General features: G+C 51.2%; 1 protein-coding gene across 1 annotated transcript in view; it reads left to right on the top strand.

Annotated features, from left to right (window-relative positions):
- ADCY2 (adenylate cyclase 2) overlaps positions 1-19,716 on the top strand; it is a 318,432-nt gene that overhangs the window by 1,444 nt on the left and 297,272 nt on the right. The window contains exon 2 of the mRNA XM_056109037.1: positions 18,065-18,262. Coding sequence (XP_055965012.1) covers positions 18,065-18,262 — 198 coding nt within the window. The remainder of the gene's footprint in view (positions 1-18,064; positions 18,263-19,716) is intronic.

Genomic DNA, 19,716 nt, shown 5'->3' with positions numbered 1-19,716 from the left:
GACTCTGGCCTCCCTGGCTGGTCACTCTCCTTGAGTCAGCACTCTGACGACCCCTGAGCTCTTGGTGGGAGAACTCGGTGCCCACCCATTTGCAAATGGTCCTCCAACTCCATTCCTCCAACTCCATCAGCTTTTCCTTCTTCCACTGGCGGGGTAGAGAACGTGTCTGTTTGTGGCTGGAGTCTCTCTGCCAGGGCATTTCTGCCTGCAGTTCTGTGGATTCTGTAATCCAAGCCGTTCTGACTCGCTCTCTCTTAAATGGAAAGGAGGAGCAGGTGATGGGCTATTTATAGTGCCATTAATACACTTAGAGCCCAGGGCGAAGGTGCTGCCTCCCGCTCTCCTGCTACCCGGATCCTTCTACACCTTGGCACTACCCACTCAGAAGGGCCCGAGTGCTGGCAGGGGAGCGAAGGGCCCAGGTTAAAGGATATGTCTGCCTTGTCGCTGACCGTTGTGCACACTTTGCTTCTTAACTTTGGGCTGGAGGAACACACCCAGCCATGCCCAGGGATTGTCCCTGGGTGCTGTAGGGACAGTATGCAGTGCTGGAGATTGGCCCGTGGTATCTGAATTACCCCTGATCTTTGGATGCTCCATCTCTTTATGCGGTAACTTTAGGTTCATCCCTCAGAGTGCAAATAAATGCAGCAGGGGTCGCCTTCCAATAAAAGTGTCTCTACTTCTTTCCTGGCCAAGCTATCATTTCCAGACTCATTAATTCCTTAACAGCAGCAAGGAGACATTTTTTTTTTCCTGGTCCCATTTTTTGCTGGGCAGCGGGATCCCAAGGCAAGGCATGGGGTCTTGTTCTAGGCTGTTGCTGTGTAGTGATCTGCCATGGAATGTCCCAGAAATGCAGAAAGGTCCCAGAATCAGGAGGGTTGCAGGAACGCCACCTTTAGGTAGAGTCTGGGGCTGCAGAGGTGAGTAACAGGTGGGGATGTTGGGTCTCCTGTGGAAGGACAAGGATAGCCCAGCGCATTGTTGTACTGTGAAGTGTCATCAGCAGTCTTGCTGTCTTCCAAAAATTGTGTTCCATCCAGATGGCCGAAGATGTGGTTGGCACACGGGAAAATGGAATAACCTTAAGTAGCCCCTTGCCATGAGCAGAGGTGCTGGCTTTGGAAAGATCTCCCTGGGAAGATGGAGTAACTAGGGGCTGGCCCAGTTCCTGCCTTCCGGCTCTTCTCTAGAATAGCAAAGCTTTGGTGTGAAGCTTGAAGATCTCATTTTGTTGCCTGAAGCCTTGGACTGATTCCTTCTCTCTCCCGAGTGGGCCTGATTTGGATTTCTTTGGAACCCCCAGCTCTTGGAGTAGATGGTTTTCATAATCCACATCTATAGCCTTTGCTTCTTTGGGGGCCACAGCTGGCCATGCTCAGGACTTACTTCTGGCTCTGTGCTCAGGGCTCAGTCATGCCTGTTGGGTGGGTGGGGGCATATGGGATGCTGGGGATTGAACCTGAGTCAGCGCAGGGAAGGCACATGCCCTACCCCACCTGCTGCACGATTGCGCCAGCCCCAACAGGTCACTAGTCTCTTGGGACATTCGTGTCACAAAATAATCCAAGTACCCAGATAGGCTGTTTTTTTTTTAATTGGGCTACATGTAATTGCCTTTGTATGAAGTGATTTGAACTATGACAAAATGTGAGCTTTGTCATGACACACCAGTTCCCAAACTAACTACTTGGTTTGCAAATTGATTTCACTTAGTTCTGTGGTAAGTCCTTGATCTGCCTGAAGTTAAACTAATGTCAGAGTACGTTGATGATCCAGGAAAAATTGGAATTTCGTGGTCTTGCTTAGTTGTTTTCTCTGCACTGTACTATTGCACTGGCCCCTGACTGATGTCTTTAAGTGGACCCTCTATAAGAGCCCCCCCCCCCCCCCCGCTGCCATATCCTCTGAGCCAGGTCCCAAGTGGGCTCTTGACAGCATGGCCACACCAAATCCTGTGCACACGAAGTCTCTTCCATACGTGCATCCCTGTAGTAAAGTCACATTTCTAAATTAGGCCCAGAAAGAATCTAGTAAACTAGTAATAATACTGAATAAAGTTGTAATAATAGTACATGATAGCACAGCGGGTAGGGCGTTTGCCTTGCATGCAGCCTACCTGGGTTCGATTCCTCTGTCCCTCTCGGAGAGCCCGGCAAGCTACCGAGAGTATCCCACCCGCATGGCAGAGCCTGACAAGCTCCCCGTGGTGTATTCGATATGCCCAAAACAGTAACAAGTCTCACAATAGAGACGTTACTGGTGCCCGTTCAAACAAATCAGTGAACAACAGGAGGAGATTGCTACATAAAGATTTGGGGGGGGGGTGTACAGAGTTTATTCTGGCTCTGTGCTCAGGATTTTTTTTTTTGCGGGAGGATGTGGTGCTCAGAGCTTATCCTGGTTCTGTACTAAGGGGTCATTCCTGGCAGGGCTCAGGGGACCAGATGGGGTGCTGGGGACTGAAGCATTTCCACACCACTGTTGTGAGGTCCTGCAGACCCCAGGCTAAGCTTACAAACTCTGTGGCATAGCTGGGGGTCCGGGTCTCCGCAGTGTCTCACCACTGAGTAAGGGGATGGGGTGATGGGAGCATGTCACCTGGTACTACCAGGCCCCAAACAAATGACTTAATGGGTCCCTGTTGCCAGGGACATCTCTCTTGAGTGAGGGCTCCTGTGAATGCATTTCAGGCAAATGCTAAAACAGCACCACGATGTTAAAGTCTGGTGTGAAAGAATAAGACAAGAATTTATTCGGTAATAAATGCTGGACCTGTAACAGGTTGAGTTAAATTTTCAATGATAAGGGGAGAGTGATCTGGAGAGATAGCACAGAGGATAAGGCGTTTGCCTTGCAGACGCCCATGGGGGTTTCACCACAGGGCCCCCCTAGCCCTCCTAGGGATGATCCGTGAGTGCAGAGCCAGGAGTAAGCCCTGCCCGAGGCCAGGCATGGCTCCCCTAAAACAAACAAACAAACAAACAAACGAGAAGCCTGAGGAGTTTAATTAAATCACATCTCAATGTGCTTCTCCTTTTTCAGCACTAGAGTTTGTGACACGTTGATGCTTGTTTTGATCTTCAAGGTTTTCGAGGTTGTGAGCTTTGTATATGCCATTCCCGGTAATAATAGCCGGATACTGAGCGTGCGATTCCTTGGTGTCAGACTCGGAACTTGACACCCAGCTCGCAGTTGTGTTCAGTGGCCCCAAGTGTGCTTGGGATGTGCAGCACTCACCCTTAGACTGACCCAGGGAAGGGTGGCCTTGCTGTCCTGCTTGCATGCGGGCACGTTGGAAGTGATGGGGAGGGAAAGGGGGCGGAGAGCTGAGCGTGGCTGCCGCTGGCGGTGTTACAACCGTTGTTCCTTTGGGTTCCCTCTCTCTGCGGGGGCTGTCAGGAGCCAGCCTTGAGCAAGACAGAGGGGGGCTGGCGCCCCCAGCTCTTCCTGTGAAGCCCTTTCCATAGCCTTGTTCATTTTCAGGCTGCCCAGAGTTCTAGAAGGACCGTGCTGAGCAGGGAAGCTGATCCACGATCCCAGTAGCTAATAGGGGTGCAAAAGGCTGATGGTGGCCAGCTTTAAAAAATGTGCTGGAAATGAGAATTTTCAGTTATTTGTGCAATTGAAATAGAGCAGATGAATAATTGATTGCATTGGAAACAGAGTAGCTTTTAAGCACATTAAAATTCCTGAGACAGTTTCGAAAGGTGGTTATGACGGTCTCAGAAGAACCTATAAATAAATGAAGTCTCTAGGGTCACGGCCGCTGGGGATTCCTGGGGGACCATGGCACTGTCAGAAACCCTTGAGACCGGGCCATCTGCTCATGGTGACCAGGCCTGTTATTCTGCAGACAGAACAACTTGGGTTCTTACAGTAAGGAACTAGAGCTCAGAGGCACTGGCCGGCCTTCCTGTGTGCTCAACTCCAAAGCTAAATGATTAAAATTAATTTTGTTATTATTATTATTTTTGTTTGTTTTTTGGGTCACATCCAGCATTACACAGGGGTTACTTCTGGCTCTGCACTCAGGAATTACTCCTGGCGGTATTCAGGGGACCATATGGGATGCAGGGAATCGAACCCAGGTTGGCTGCGTGCAAGGCAAACGTCCTACCCCCTGTGCGATTGCTCCAGCCCCTGGTGTATATGTTTTAAATGACCTGTGGCCATTTTAAAAAGCCACATAAAAACTAAAGGGCAAAATAATTACAATTTCAAGAGACTAGTGATCTGTGGGCTAGAGAGATAGCACAGCGGTAGGGCGTTTGCCTTGCACGCAGCCAACATGGCCGACCCGAGTTCGATTCCTCCGCCCCTCTCGGAGAGCCCGGCAAGCTACCGAGAGTATTCGATATGCCAGACACAGTAACAACAAAGTCTCCAATGGAGACGTTACTGGGCCCGCTCGAGCAAATCGACGATCAACGGGAGGGCCTTTACTTTTTTAGTGATCTGTAAAAGAAACAAAATTTGTAAAGGAAACAGAATTTTAGACTAGCTTATCACTAGAGCCGATAAAAGCTATTTGTGTAAACATTCAGAGGATCAAGAGGTCAGTGAAGAGAAATGAGGTTATGAGCACGTTAGGATCATTCAGACACACACAGAACTGCACACATAACCTTGTGCATTTACCTGCAGTTCAGTGAAACATCCGGAGCCGTGTTCTTCGGCTGAGGACTTCCACTTCACAGGATGAGGCTTCTTGTTTGATTCATTTGATTAGTATTTGATTTTCCAGTGCAGTCCTCTTTGAACTCTATCTGGTTTGCTTCTGTATTGATACTGAAATAAACACCGTGCTTGCTCCAGGTCCAAACTAGACTGTCTCCGCTGGCATATTTTGGTCTCCTTCCTCTCCTCAGAAGCCAACTTTATATGCATATTCAGTCTCATTTCCCTACCATATGCAAATGTATGCTATGCATGAACATATTAAACATGTAATAACTAGGTGGGAGGCAGTGAGCAAGGCATTCTAGCTGTTTTTCCCCACCTGTAAAGGTAAAGGTAAAGGCCCTCCTGTTGATCATCGATTTGCTCGAGCGGGCCCAGTAACGTCTCCATTGGAGACTTTGTTCTTACTGTGTCTGGCATATCGAATACGTCACGGGGAGCTTGCCAGGCTCTGCCGTGCGGGCGAGATACTCTCGGTAGCTTGCCGGGCCCTCCGAGAGGGGCGGAGGAATCGAACTCGGGTCGCCCATGTTGTCTGCGTGCAAGGCAAACGCCCTACCTCTGTGCTATCGCTCCAGCCCTATCTGTAGGGACTGGATTTTACTGATCATTTTGTTTTGTTTTCCTTGGCTTTGGGGCCTCACCCAACAGTGCTCAGGGCTTACACCTGTCAGGGGTCACTCCTGGAGGGCTCCAGGGACCACCTGGGGTGCTGAGGGTTGGATGCAGGTCAGGCACATACAAAATAAGTGCCTATCCACTGTAGCATCTCTCCAGCCCCTTTATCAATCTCTTTTAGTGATTCTTACACCCTCGTTTATCACATCAGAATACAGAAGTATTTTGTGATGGGTGTTGCACTGTCGGACCAAACCTGTGGCTCTCTTAGTGGGTGTTGACACTTCATGATAATAGAAAGTTCTTTGCATGAGCATGGGCGATCCTCATCTGTGTGTCACTCATTTTATAGCTTTCTCTGTGCTCAAAAAGATACTTTTTAATTGGTCACTTACTATAGGTGACTTTTAAAATACGATTTCTGTTTATTTTGTTGCTATTGCAAATCATAATGCCCCAAAATAGAGAGAGAATATGGGGAATATTGTCTGCCATGGAGGCAGGGGGAGGGCGGGAAAGGGGGGGGGTATACTGGGGATATTGGTGGTGGGGAATGTGAACTGGTGGAGGGATGGGTGTTTGATTATTGTGTGATTGTAATCCAAACATGAGAGCTTGTAACTATCTCACGGTGATTCAATAAAATTTAAATGAAAACAAAACAAAACAAAACAAAACAGGGCTGGAGCAATAGCACAGCGGGTAGGGCGTTTGCCTTGCACGCGGCCTGCTCGGCTTCAATTCCCAGCATCCCATATGGTCCCTCAAGCACCGCCAGGAGTAACTCCTGAGTGCAGAACCAGGAGTAACCCCTGAGCATCGCCAGGTGTGACCCAAAAAGCAAAAATAAATAAATAAATAAATAAAGTAACACCATGGAATATTCCTGCTGATTTTTTTTTTTTGCGTTACACCTGGTGAAGCACAGGGGTTACTCCTGGCTCTGCACCCAGGAATTACCCCTCGTGGTGCTCAGGGGACCATATGGGATGCTGGGAATCGAACCTGGGTTGGCTGCGTGCAAGGCAAAACACCCTACCCGCCGTGCTATTGCTCCAGCCCCTCATGCTGATTTTAATGCAGTCAACTTGCTGGCGTTGACTTTTTTTTTTTTATTCTGATAGGACCAGAGATCAAACCCAGGATTTTCCAGTGGGGCTACACCACCCCTTTATTTTTATTACCAGTGACTGAAATGCTGCTGCTGCTGCAGTCACATCATCTGCTAGTAAGGAATGTTTTATTTCCTGGTTTCCAAAGTGAAGCCTTGCTTTGCTACTCCCTTATATCATTGTGCTGGCAAGGGACTCTAATATGACAATGACGGAACTGGTGATTAGGACTGTTCTTGCCTTGCGTTTTCCCCAATTTCTTAGAGAATTACTTCATGGTGTATCCAGTTGTTTTTTTCCACTCTGGGCTCTCTTGAAGAGTTTGCTCGATTTCTCCTCACGTTTCTCTAAATGAATTTCTTTAAATAAAGCTATTTTTCTGCACATACACACACACACACACACACACAATATTGGTCTTATTGATATGCTTTGAGATTCTTCTTTGTAACAATTTACCAAAAAATAGGGGTGAAGGCACTGTGTGGCAGCCTTGCATGCAGCTGACTCTGCTTCAGCCCTTGGTGCCACTTGGTCTCCTGAGCACTACTGTGTGTGTGTGTGTGTGTGTGTGTGTGTGTGTGTGTGTGTGTGTGGTGAGGGGGGTGGAGGTGACCCCAAGCAGACTGCAGAGCTGGATATGCAGAGCCCCAAACACCCCCACCAATAAAAAGAAAGTCAGTGGAACTGGGTGTTGAATTTTTACAAAATTGAGGTGATCACCTGCTTTGTAGTTCTTTTCTAAGCTTTCTAAGATCAATGTAAAGAATAATAACTACAGGTTTCTGATATTAAATCATCTTTATATTCCAAAGACAAATTCAGATTTCATGATATCTCTTACAGAGATAAAAGATAATGCAATGTGCTAACACTTTTGTAGTTTGCAAATAAAATATTTGGTAAAATAAATTTAGAATATTCTTTTTATCAATCCATTGTTTTGCTAGTGTTATGAAGAAAGTCAGGGAGTATGCCTTTCAGTTTAATAAAAATAATTTTATTATGTTGGAAACAGGTCAAAAGAATTTGCCTAGAAAACTACATGGGTTTATTATTATTAGTCTTTGTAGGGAGATTTTGGAATTTCCTCATGAATAGTTTTGATAGTAATAGGATTATGTAGTATTTCTAATTTTATTTCTTGAGTCAGTTTCAATAAGCTTTTTTAAAGGACATTTTTCATTTCATCCAGATTCTCAAATATAATGGCATTCATTTGCTACTACTGTTTTTATTTTAACAGTTGGCATGAATGTATCTCTGCTTTGTATTAGTTACATTTTGATTATGTGTTTTCTCCTGTGACATAGTATCCTATTTGCCTCTCTTTTGTTTTCAGCAACTACCCTTGGTTTCCATTGGTTTTCTGGATTCTAATGTTTTTCCTATTGCATTTACTTTCATCCTTCATTATCTCTTGTCTCAGAACATACTAGATGATGCTGTGAAAAAAACCCCACATCTTGGTATCTTCATCCAAGAAAGGTTTATATTTTGAACTCTCATCTTGTTTGTTTTGGGGTTACACCTGGCTGGGTTCAGAGCTTACTCCTGGCTCTGTGCTTAGGGATCACTCCTAACGGTGCTCAGGGACCATCCGCGCTGCCAGGGATGAAGCGGAGGCGGCTGTGTGCCCAGTGAGGGCCCTCCTTGCTGTACCATCCCTCCAGCCCTGAAAATGCATATGAAATGACTTCCACAGGGACTCGCTCCTGGAAGACTCTTGGGAGTGCAGGAAGAAGACGTGTCCCAGAATGTGCGCCCTTGTAGGAAGAGAGGAAAGGGGTGTATTAGCCCCTTTTACTTACTCCTCACAGCTAATCCCTTCCCTGTGGGAGAAGCATAGTCCTGCCATTTATTTTGTATCGGCCGGAATAAGTATTCTAGCCCTCTGTTGTTACATTAAAAAAGTTTAATTTTAGTGAGAAAATGAAAGAATCTGCAATCTGTTGGCCAGTGAGATGTTTCTCATCCTACTTTCTCTGCATTTTGAACTGTTCCATGATCACCTTTAAATAGTTTGCCTTTAGTAAAATTTGGTGTCTGACTAAAGGTTGCCCAATTATACTTTTAATTAATTCTGTCATCTTGGAATAAAGTAACAGTTGAAACAAGAAAAAAAAAAAACCCGATGCCCAGTGATTAGAAACCGCCTCCACTTTTACTCTAGGATCAGGGATTTGGCTGGGACCAGGAGGCCAGCTCCTCAGCGATCCTGGCTGATCCTAGCTTGCCCGTCAGCAGTGCTGAATCCCTGACGGCCTCACTTCCCTGCGTATCTCACCAGCAGCCACTGAGCTCAGTCATTCTTGTTCCCTGGCACCTCTCACGGGGTCTCCACACGAGCTCTTGGCTTCTTCATGGGATGGTTACTGGCTCCCACAATCATCCTTAGTGGAGAACATGGGTATAGGGGATTCCTGCAGTGTCCTCTTCCTGTGTCAGATGTGAATTAATGCCAGCACCACTGTAGGTGATGTCACCAAGACGTGGCCAGATTCCACCACAGGGGACGAAGAGCCTCACTTATGAAGAGGAAAGCAGGGGGGTTCCATGTGGAATAGAGCCGGCGGCAGTCCCTGGGTGGGGGCATGCAGAGTACCCAAGGGCCAGGAAGGAGCAGGCATCCATCAGCGTGTGCAGTAACAAGCCACCTCCCAAACCAGAGGGCTGGCTCCTCTGCTCAGCCCGCAGGTTGGTGGACCAGCTGCTGCTTCTCGTATTTGCCTGCCTTGTTGCTTTTTGCTCTCTGCTGACAGGTCACCGGGTATGCGATCGTCTAGTATGGCCTAATTTCCACATGTATGGTCAGTGGCAGATTTCCAGCTGTGCATTGGATGTGGATGCGTGTTCCCCGGGTGAACAGTCTGGCCTGGGCTTCTTGGCGTCCAGTTCACAGGGTTCTAGGGCAGATGAGGCAGAGCGAGCCTCAGACCAAGCACTTTCTGTGTGTCCCCCAGATCTACCGCACTATGCTGGGGAGTCTTAGGGCTGCGGCCAGCACCCCTGAGTGAGAAGGTGACGTAGGGTGTGAGCTCAGGGTTGGTGCCCTGCTGCCAGTTTTTCCAGCAGAACCACGTCAGAGAGATGCCCTGGAGCACTGCCCATGTGAGGCACGCATGATCCCCCTCCATGGTTAACAGATAACGGTTTACTCTCTCCTCCGTACACATCACTTCCTGCGATCTCTGACCCCAGAGCACCGTCCGCTTGTGGCAGGAAGCTGAGTGTCACGTCTTTGGATGTGGGGCCTGAGTTTGTTCAGAGGCAAGAACTGAGCATAAGTCGGCCCGTGGCTTCTGCTCACCATGGAGTAGATTATGGGCAGACTGCAGGACCAGTGTCACCCTTCATTACCCCAGCGACCAAGGACACCCGCACTTGGTTCTTGTTCTCCAAGGTGACAGCAGCAGCAGCAGCAGCAGCAGCAGCGCAGTGCTGGGTGTGCTGGGTTCCGAGACCGAGACTTATCCTGGAGGGCACGCCTCCTGCCCGCAGGTCCTGTTCCTTTGTGTCACCTCTGAGCCCTGCCCTGGGGAAGCTGCCTTCCTGTCTACACTCGGTTGAGTGGGGCAGGAGTCCTGACTTGGGGGCGAAGCAGTTCAGGAACCCTAGACTCACTCAAAGCCATAGTGGAGGTGACTGCTTTGCGGGAAATCCACCTCTCTCGGAAGGTCCTCGAATCCTTTCCTCCCTTCTCTCAGGCACCCCGGGACCTGTATTTCCAGCTGCCAGTACTCGCAAGGCCTATTTCTCTGGTTTGGTTTATCGCTTTACATTTTCTCTCTTCTTTTCCTCCACCCCATTCTGAAGTTCTCCCCTCGCTGTCTTTTTTCTCCTAGACTTGGCATCTTTTTGAGAAATCTACTCTCTGGGCCTCTCATCCCCTTCACTCGGCTGAAAAGGATTGGCTGGCACCGTGCCCTCGCCTGGGCATTCTGTGAGACTCCTGAGTCCCTTGGCTATATCCCCACCATTTCCTTCTCTTTCTTTCTTTCTTTCTTTCTTTCTTTCTTTCTTTCTTTCTTTCTTTCCTTCCTTCCTTCCTTCCTTTTTCTTTCTCTTTCTTTCTTTCCTTTTTTTCCCTTTCTTTCCGGGCTTGAGCGATAGCACAGTGGGTAAGGAGTTTGCCTTGCACGCGGCCAACATGGCTCATCCAGGTTCAATTCCTCCACCCCTCTCGGAGAGCCTGGCAATCTACCAAGGGTATCTCGCCCTCACGGCAAAGCCTGGCAAGCTCCCCCTGATGTATTCAGTATGCCAAAAACAGTTACTAGTGCCCGCTTGAAAAAAATCAATGAACAATGGGAGGACAGTGGACAGCAAACAGATGTTTTGGTCACACCCAGCGATGCTCAGGGGTACTCCTGGCTCTGCACTCAGGAATTACTTCTGGTGGTGCTCAGGGGACCATATAGGATGCTGGGAATCGAACCCAAGTCAGCTGCATGCAAGGCAAATGCCCTCCTCGCTGTGCTATTGCTCCAGCCCCCTCCACCATTTCTTATCCTAACACCTACACTTATCTTTTACCCACTGGGATCAGGAAGCGTTTCTGCCTCTGGCCTGACAAACCCTGGAAGTTCTGTGTATTCTCTTCCTCCTGACCCATCCGTCATGTCTAACCTCACACCTGTCTTGTAGCGGTTCAGTAAACGTGGCCAACCGCCCCAACCCCATGCTTGGAAAGGTGTGTTCTGTGACCTCCAGGAGAATCAGAGCCAAGAAACTCTGGCCTGGGACCAAATCTGACCCACTGCCCGTCTCCCAGCTGAGAAAGGTAGAGAGCAGTTAGAGCCTTTCCATGGCTCTAGAGCACACATGAAGGACTGGCAGGGCTAATGGGTGTGACTGGTACCTCGTGGCCAGTGCAGACTCACATTCATCACCTGACTCTTGACCCCCAGTCCACTGGGCCTGGCTCCTGACGGACCAGGTCTCTGTGGTCTTTCTGTGGGGAGTGGGGCAGTGTCGGGCCAGCACTTGCCTGGACTTGCCGTGTTCTTGGACCCGGCAGCTGAGCGTTTTGAGCGTTCATAGGACCACTCCCAAGGTCATGAACCAGCCTTGGGTCGTAGGATGCTCCGCTTGTGAGGGGAACCTCAGATTTGGCTGCAACGCGCCCAAATTTTATTTCTTGTGCAGACATTCTGGCGTGGGTGGGCCAGAGGCACCACCCTGTGCATCCCAGTTAGCTGGAAAGAGGACTGGAGGGGGTCTTCTCCTCCCCCACACATGTGGCAGGGGGTCTTGGTGGTTCCTGGTCAGTATTCAGTACCATGTAGATTCCAGTACCAAACAGGCTCTTTGAGAAGAACAGTGAGGTGCAGAGTCATGAAACCCTCTCCCCCAAATCTCTGGTTGGGTCTGAGAGTTTCTGTGAAACAGCCAGTTACCCATGGTGAGTCAGACAGAGATGCTCAGTGGGAAGGTCCTGGGAACCTTTTCCTTCTGCCGTGGAGTGTCTCCTGGCTTTGCCCGTGCCCAGAAGTTGGTCAGACACTTGAGAAGTGAGGTGGGGAGAGTGAGGATGAGCTGAAGGCAGCCTGGCCCAGTGGACTGGGGAGACCAACTTTCCCTTCTCCTCCCAGACCCACAGGAAGTCCTCTGCGAGCTCTGATGGGAGCCCCGTGAGTGGCTTCTGGACTCTTACTCCGGGCCATGCTGACGATATGACCGCCCAATTTCTCCTTTAAAATAGCCGCTTGGGGACCAGGGAGATGATAGGGCAGGCGGAGCGCTTGCACGCGGCAGAGCCAGATCAATTCCTGGCATCTCATGTGGCCCCTTGAATGCATCAAGAGTGATCCCTGCACACATGGCCAGGAGAAAGCCTTGAGCACTGCTGGGTGTAGGCCCCCCCTCCTTACATCCCCCTTTAAAAAACTAAACAAAAAAAAATAGACACTTGCCCTCTGAGATCCATTTAATGACACTACACAATGCACTGCTGTCATTCTCTGAAACAATGAATATTAGGATTCCTTGTTTGCTCTGATTTTTGGAGGGCCACACACGGCTCTCCTTAGAGCCTGACTCCTAGCTCTGTGCTCAGGGAACTCTCCCCGCAGGGTTTAGGGACCATAAGGAGAACTGGGGATTAAACTGGGATTAGCCCCACGCGGTGCCTGTGCCCCTCTGCTCCCTCTGTCCCATCCTGCCGTTGTTTCTCACCGGACCCGCCACTGTCCAAGGTCCGTCCCCTCCCCTCAGCCCCTGCAGTGTCAGTTCTCTGGGTCACGTCTCAGAACCTGCTTCCCCTGGAAACTGCCCGGACCCGTCCGCTCCTTATTCTGCCCATCAGCGAGATGAGCTGGCATGTGTCTTTAACTTTCTGACTCTGAATTAGTGTTTTTAATATTCTTTGGATAGCTACAAAGGGATCGAATTGCTGGATCGTATGTTATTTCCATTTTTATGTTTTAAAGGAGTTCTCTCCATCATTTCCCATAACAGCAGAATCAATTTACATTCTTCCCGAGAGCCCATGTGAAATTTAAAGTCGATCCATTTGCCAGTAGCTATACGGAATAACTCAGCAGGCTTTTGATTAGACGAGCATGAAATTTTTGATTAATTGGGAAAGAAGGGATGGTCTGAGTCTGACTATTCATGGACATGGAATAGCTGCACTTATTAGGTGGCCTCTGATTTGTTACATCAGAATATTTCAATCACAAATTTTCTTTCCTTCATAGTAAAATAAAATGTCGCCTGATTCAGGCTGTAGAAAAGGATGGAAACATGATCTGCTGTAAATCCCTTACGGGAAGGAACGGGGATGCCCATCCCTCGCTCATCATATCTAAGTGCTGGCTCCTTTTGGTCCAGTGCAGCCTTTCTGGGTAATTTTCGGGTCTGAAGTACGTTATTGCCGAGGATGCTGTGTGGGTGGGGGGTGGAGGGGTGGAGCTGGTACAGTAATGCACCATAAGCCCAGCCTCAGCGCCCAGGTGCTGAGCGAAAAGTGTGCAGGACTGTCGTCTCAGTGCTCTTCCCTGTGTGGGGAGCACTGGGCTGCCCTCTCTACCCAGCTCGTCCCGATCCTCAGTGCTGCCTAGCTGGAACCAATGGACTCGGGGCTCTGAGCCGCCCCAGGTCAGGGATCCACTAAGCACTTTTTCCAGTAAAGGGCCATGGTGTTCATTCAGTGGTCTTTGTTTCTAAGTGAAAATTGTGCAGTTTCACCGGCAGCACCAGAATCCTGGGAGAAGAAAAAAACAGATGAGTGGTTGCCACCTGGGAATGCTGTGAGGAACAAATGAATTGCCACCTAAGGAATAAGTGGGATGGCTGTGGAGAAGGTCAGCAGTAAGGAGAGAGAGCTAGAGGTGTGAGAGAGAGAGACACACACACACACAGAGACAGACAGAGAGAGACAGAGACAGAGAGAGACAGAGACAGAGAGAGACAGAGACAGAGAGAGACAGAGAGAGACAGACAGAGAGAGACAGACAGAAACAGAGAGAGAGACAGAGACAGAGAGACAGAGGGAGACAGAGAGACAGAGACAGAGAGAGAACTCTCCCCTTCCTAAGCTCCCCAGGATGAGCTTTCCATTCGGACTTGACCTCAGAGTCTGCTTTACTGGCATTCTGGTACCAGCCTCGCCATCGCGCACATTTCATTGACTTTTCCTTAATCTCTGTTCTGGTCCTTTTCCCCATGAAAGTGGTTTGGGCTGACCTGCGTGTCCAGTTGGATGGACAGTGCTTCCGTGCCCAGCGGGTGGTTTCTTGTCCTCCATTGGAGATCTCCTCTGCGTTAGAGCATCCCCCAGTTATGGATTCTGGAGAGAGCCGCTGTGAAGTCTGTGTTGCCCACCCGCCCTCCTGGGCACATGAGGGGCTGTGGGAGAGAACCCTTGGCAGTCAAGGGCCGGGAGGGTCCGTTATCCCCTTCCTGGGGCACCCCCAAGGCCCCCACCCGGATGCAAGCCGCAAGACCAGGCAGGAATGAAGTTTATAAGCTTTCGCCCTCTGTAATGAATACCCCCACTGTCTTGCCCTGACACCCTCATAAAAGATTCTATTTTGGGGAGAAGTCTATATTAGAGCTTGTTTGGAGTTCGAGTTCAAAGGGCAGATGCAGGATAAATCGAGGCTTGTTCTCCCTCTCAAAGAACCCATTCTTCCATGGTCAGGGGCTCGGCCACGGTCACACCAGCCCAGGAGTTGCTGCCGCCTGGCTATCCGGGCACCCCTCCCAGGCTGGGGTGTCGCTCTGAGCAGAAGTGCTTCCTGGGGTGGGGGTGGGGTGAGGGCCTGCCAGGGACCAGCCTCACCCTGTGCTCCAGACCCTGCCCCCTTGCAGTTGGGTTTGCATGAAGAGACATAGCCTCCCATCCTCGAGGAGAAGGAGTTTGGACTTAGCATGGGATGGACACCATCCTGTGCCCTCGCTGCACGCCGAGCCTCAATGGTCTTTGTTTCCTTAGACCTCCCCAACGGAATCCTGGCTCACCGAAGGGCTATGGAGATTGCCCTCATTGCTGGCCTTGTCCAGCCCGATGGCGCTCAGGGACCCCAGCCCCATTTCACCCGGGGATTTTGCAGGGGCAATACTGTGCCAAGGTATACATTTGAAGCTTCTGCAATGAGCCGGGCTGGAGCTATAGCACAGCAGGTAGGGCGTTTGCCTTGCAAGCGGCCAACATGTCTGACCCGAGTTCGATTCCTCCACCCCTCTCGGAGAGACCAGCAAGCTGCCGAGAGTATCTCGCCCACACGGCAAAGCCTGGCAAGCTACCCATGACGTATTCGATATGCCAAACACAGTAATAAGTCTCACAATGGAGACGTTACTGGGCCCGCTTGAGCAAATCGATGAACAATGGGAGGACAGTGACAGTGACAGCAATGAGCCATCTCTGTGACTTTTAAATTCTTTAGAAAGTAAAATGCAAGCGCCTCTGTTTAGAATCCCCCAGTGGTCTCGTCTTAAAAATACTGGGCCCAGCACAGTGGGTTTTTGGGCCTCCGAAGGAGCGGTCTCTTCCTGTGTGCTCGCCTGTGCGACATTGGAACTGCATGAAAGGAGGAAGTCAAAATGGGCATGATGGTGCTTCCAGACCCAGCTTCCCCGGACACTCAGGGCAGGCTCCACACCTTTCCACGGGGGTGTGTGCCCAGCCGCCCACCTGCACCCACGTGGACGGCCGGAACCTGGACTGCCTTGTTCTGGCGCCCTCTGGCCAGCTGACAGGGTCAGCAGAGGGACTGGACCTGGACACCACCTCTTGGCGCGGGGGTGCGTGCAGGGGGAGCCCCGGGGTAGAGGTGGGAGAATGTGGATGAGGCCCCGAGCACCGCCTGGGCTCTTGCTGGACGCAGAAGTAGCCCTGGATAGAGGAGGGACACCCAATGGCCTCTCGTGCCCTGGCCTCTGGACACTGAGAAGGTCCACGCTTCTGACTGCCCAGGGGAGCCGCCAGCACTGACCCTGTCCCCCAGGGCCCGTGGCTGCGGTCCCCGCACCTTATCCATTGCCCCCTGGCCTTGCGCTGTCTCCCCCAAGAAGGGCCAACCCCGTGGCTCTCTCCGTATCATCCTCAGGAAGGAGGCTGCTCTGATGTGTATGCTGAGCACACACACACACATACACACACACACACACACGTGCACACAGGTGCACACTAGCACTCGCGTGCAGGCACACGTGACATTTGTTGCTGCCTGCTTCTGGACCCTCCCCGGACAGCACGTGTGTCGGAGGATGGGACCGAGGGCAGCCAGGTGTGCCGGCCCCTGGCGCTTCCCATGCCCCAATCTTGTCCCTGACTCAGTGTTTCTCGCTGGCATCCAGTTGCTGGGCTCCTAGGAGTTGTGCTACAGACATGCTGCTGTCAGTGGCAGTCCCAGAGGAACCAAGGGACTTGCCGGCTGGGACTCTGGTGATGTGCCCGCGGGGCAGAGGGGACCTGGGAGGGTGGACAGGGAGACGTGGGTTCTCAGGGCCTTGGGGCGTGACCCTGAAGTCCTAGATGTGACTGGATCTGATTGTTTCTTAATGTATCTCTGTGAGTGTGTCTCCCCAGGGCCCTCTGCATTCTCAGGGAGTGCAGTTCAGTGCTCGAACTCCGGAAAATGGTGCTGCTTGGGGCTTCCCAGACTGCGCCAAGTGATGTTCAGGGGTCCACACAGTGCAGGATCCGAACCAAACGGGACCCGTTACCTGCAAGGCCTGTCCCTTCCCCTGCACTGTCTCTTTTTTGTTTGTTTGTTTGCTTGCTTTTTGGATCACACTCCTGGCTCTGCACTCAGGAATTACTCCTGGCGATGCTCAGGGGACCATATGGGATGCTGGGAATCGAACCCGGGTCAGCCGCGTGCAAGGCAAACACCCTACCCACTGTGCTATTGCTCCAGCCCCCCTGCACTAACTCTTAAGTCTCTGCCTCATAGTGTCGTTTTGCTTTGAGGTCACACTTGGCAGTGCTCGGGGCTTACTCCTCCTGGCTTTGTGATTAGACATTCTCTTGGCAATGCTTAGGGGAACCCTATGGGGTGCCGGGGATCGGACCCAGATTGGCTGTCTGCAAGGCCAGTGCCCTACCTGATATGCTATCTCTGTAGCTTCTGACTTACATAATTTGTAACCATATAAACCCCCCAGGGAAACACTGAGGGTGTCAGCCCACCGATCTTGGAAGCTCATCCAAGTGAAGGGGAGTGAGTTGCCACTGCTGTGAGGACTTGGGGCCTCAGCTCCCCCATCCTGTCGTGCAGACACAGGAACCCACACCCGAGTTCGAATTTGCAGTGGAGACCAAGTGTCTCTTACTGTGTGCTCCGCTGTGCGGCGTTGGAACTGCATGGAAGGAGGAAGTCAAAATGGGCATGATGGGGTTCCAGATGCATTAGTGGGAAGCGAGGAATACACGCCCGTTTGCTTCTCGCCACCCATGCCCAGGAGGGCAGCAAAGCAGATGGGCAAAATGGCACATTCCTCTGAGTGGTGCCCACACTCTCATCTTCTAAATTTAGCACTTTCTGACCCCTCCCGATTAACCTCTGCGCCCCTTGAAACATTAATTACCATGCATTTAGATAAGAGTGCATCAGTTTAGAGACTTTTTTTTTTTAACTGTCTAAGACAAAGCATTTCAAATCCATTTGGAAACCTTCATTTTCTGAGGTTTCTGAACCTCAGATTCGGGGGGGAAGATGATTGTCTAATTCATTCTGAGATCCTGTGAGCTTCCTTTTACATCCAGATAAATTCCTGTTCTCCATGTATCAGGGAAAATATGAACGTGATCACATGATGGTTTTACTTAACTTACTGTCAAACCCTGGGTTATTTATCTTCCCGAACTTTTGGCTGTTCGCTAGGAAACTTAAATTTTCATGAATTCACATTGTTCTCCTTCTGAAGTAACCCTTAAAGCCTCTTACAGCCGGAGCAATAGTACCGTGGGGGAGGGCGCTTGCTTTGCATGCAGCAACCTGCTCTCCACCCCCCACACAGTGCTCCCTGAGCACAGAGCCAGGAGGAAGCCCGATTCACAGCCAGGTGTGGCCCCACCCTCCTCACCCACACCTCCCAAAGCTCCATTAGGACATTGATTAATATTGATGCTCATGTGACTGCCCCGAGTACCCCTCTCTGGCCTGACTCACCCGGCCGCCTCCTTCTCTCCTCAGGAAGCTGAGGACCACGTGGCGTTTCTCATCACCGTCCCCACCGCCCTGGCCATCTTCTTCGCCATCTTCATCCTCGTGTGCATCGAGTCTGTGTTCAGGAAGCTACTGCGACTCTTCTCCGTGCTGATCTGGATCTGCCTGGTGGCCATGGGCTACTTGTTCATGTGCTTCGGCGGCACTGTCTCCCCATGGGACCAGGTAAGGGGACAGGGGCGGGATGTGTGCTCCGACTCAGAGCTTGCAGCGTTGCCAGGGCACCAGCCACTAACAAGGGCTCAGGACACAGCTTTGGAGAAATGAGGGCTGCACACTGGGCAGCCAGCCCGGGACAGCCCCCATGACGGGTGGGACCCAGCTCTCCTGGGTCCCTGAGTTTGGATAGCAGGGCTGGGGCTCCCTCTCAACAGTATCTTGGAGAAGCTGTCCACTGGTCCCCAGTTTCCTGCTTTGCTGGGATCTCTGCACTTGGACCTCCTCCCTGCTCGCTCTCAGGCCGGGCACTGCCCTGGACCTCTGTCTTGGTGACCTAGTCTCAGCCTCTTCCTCTGCACCTTTCCATTTATTTATTTATTTGATTTTGGGGGTCACACCCGGTGATGCTCAGGGGTTACTCCTGGCTCTCCACTCAGGAATCACCTCTGGCAGTGCTCGGGATGCCGGGGATCGAACCTGGGTCATCTGCCTGCAAACACTCTACCTGCTGGACTTTCGCTCCAGCCCCTGCACCTTTCTGTTATACTGAGTTTCATCTGCCCAGTTCTGGCATCTGGTCAGTGTTGAACCTGGTGGAGTTGGCAGCTTAGATGTGGTGACCTTTAGGGGGCTCTCAGTGGATGGTCATTGAGCAGGGGCGGGGGGTGTCCTTTGGTCCTCTGCCCCGTGGGCATGTCCTGGTGACTGTTGGGTGGGATAGTGGATGTGACGGGGGAGGGGCACAGAAGCCACAGACATGGGTAGACGCCACATTGTCCCCAAGCTTATCCTGAGCATGATGGGTTCCAGGGCCAGCAGGGAGAAAGTGGACCAAGCCTTGGGCTAATGGGGATGGCAGGGGACAGGCGCCAACATCAGATGGAGGACAGGCCATTAGCTGCAGATGGAGTCTGGCTGCCATCAAGGACCAGAGGGGAAGAGACTCAAGATGGGGCAGCTGAAGGGCCATTGCCAGGGCAAAGGACAGGCCATCGGTCAGAGAACCGGGAGCAGATCCCGTGATGTGGCACCCGGGAGTGTGTGAGCAAGGAAGCCCCTGACCTCTGCCCAGCCTTTGTCCCATTTGGGCCTCAGTTTCTCTTGTAGGATTGGGCTGGACTCAGCTGCTGGTCTTGCGGCTTTAGGGGACACTGTTTGAGTAGCCTCCGTCCCTCTCCTGCGACTCCCAGAAGCCCTTCACTTGGTCAGGGATGCCCAGCCTCAGGTCATTCTTGGCTGCAAGGACCGAGAGGGCCGGGCACACCTAGCTGGCCCATGAGCCCTGGGCACCCCCTCATCCTGCCACCTCCCAGGACGCTTGGTCCTGGGGCCCTGGCCCGCTGCCTCTGCAGAATCGGGGCAGAGAGGAGCAGCCTGAGGCCGCGGGTCCTTGTCCAGCAGGGCATTTGTTCTGACCGGAAGCTTTAGGAGAACTGCCCGGGGCTCGTGCACATGCTCCC

The sequence above is a fragment of the Sorex fumeus genome, unplaced genomic scaffold, assembly GCF_029834395.1.
Source record: "Sorex fumeus unplaced genomic scaffold, SorFum_2.1 ptg000264l, whole genome shotgun sequence".
Taxonomy (NCBI): Eukaryota; Metazoa; Chordata; class Mammalia; order Eulipotyphla; family Soricidae; genus Sorex; species Sorex fumeus.
The sequence above is the reverse complement of the archived record's forward strand: the minus strand, read 5'-3'. Positions and strand labels throughout refer to the sequence as shown.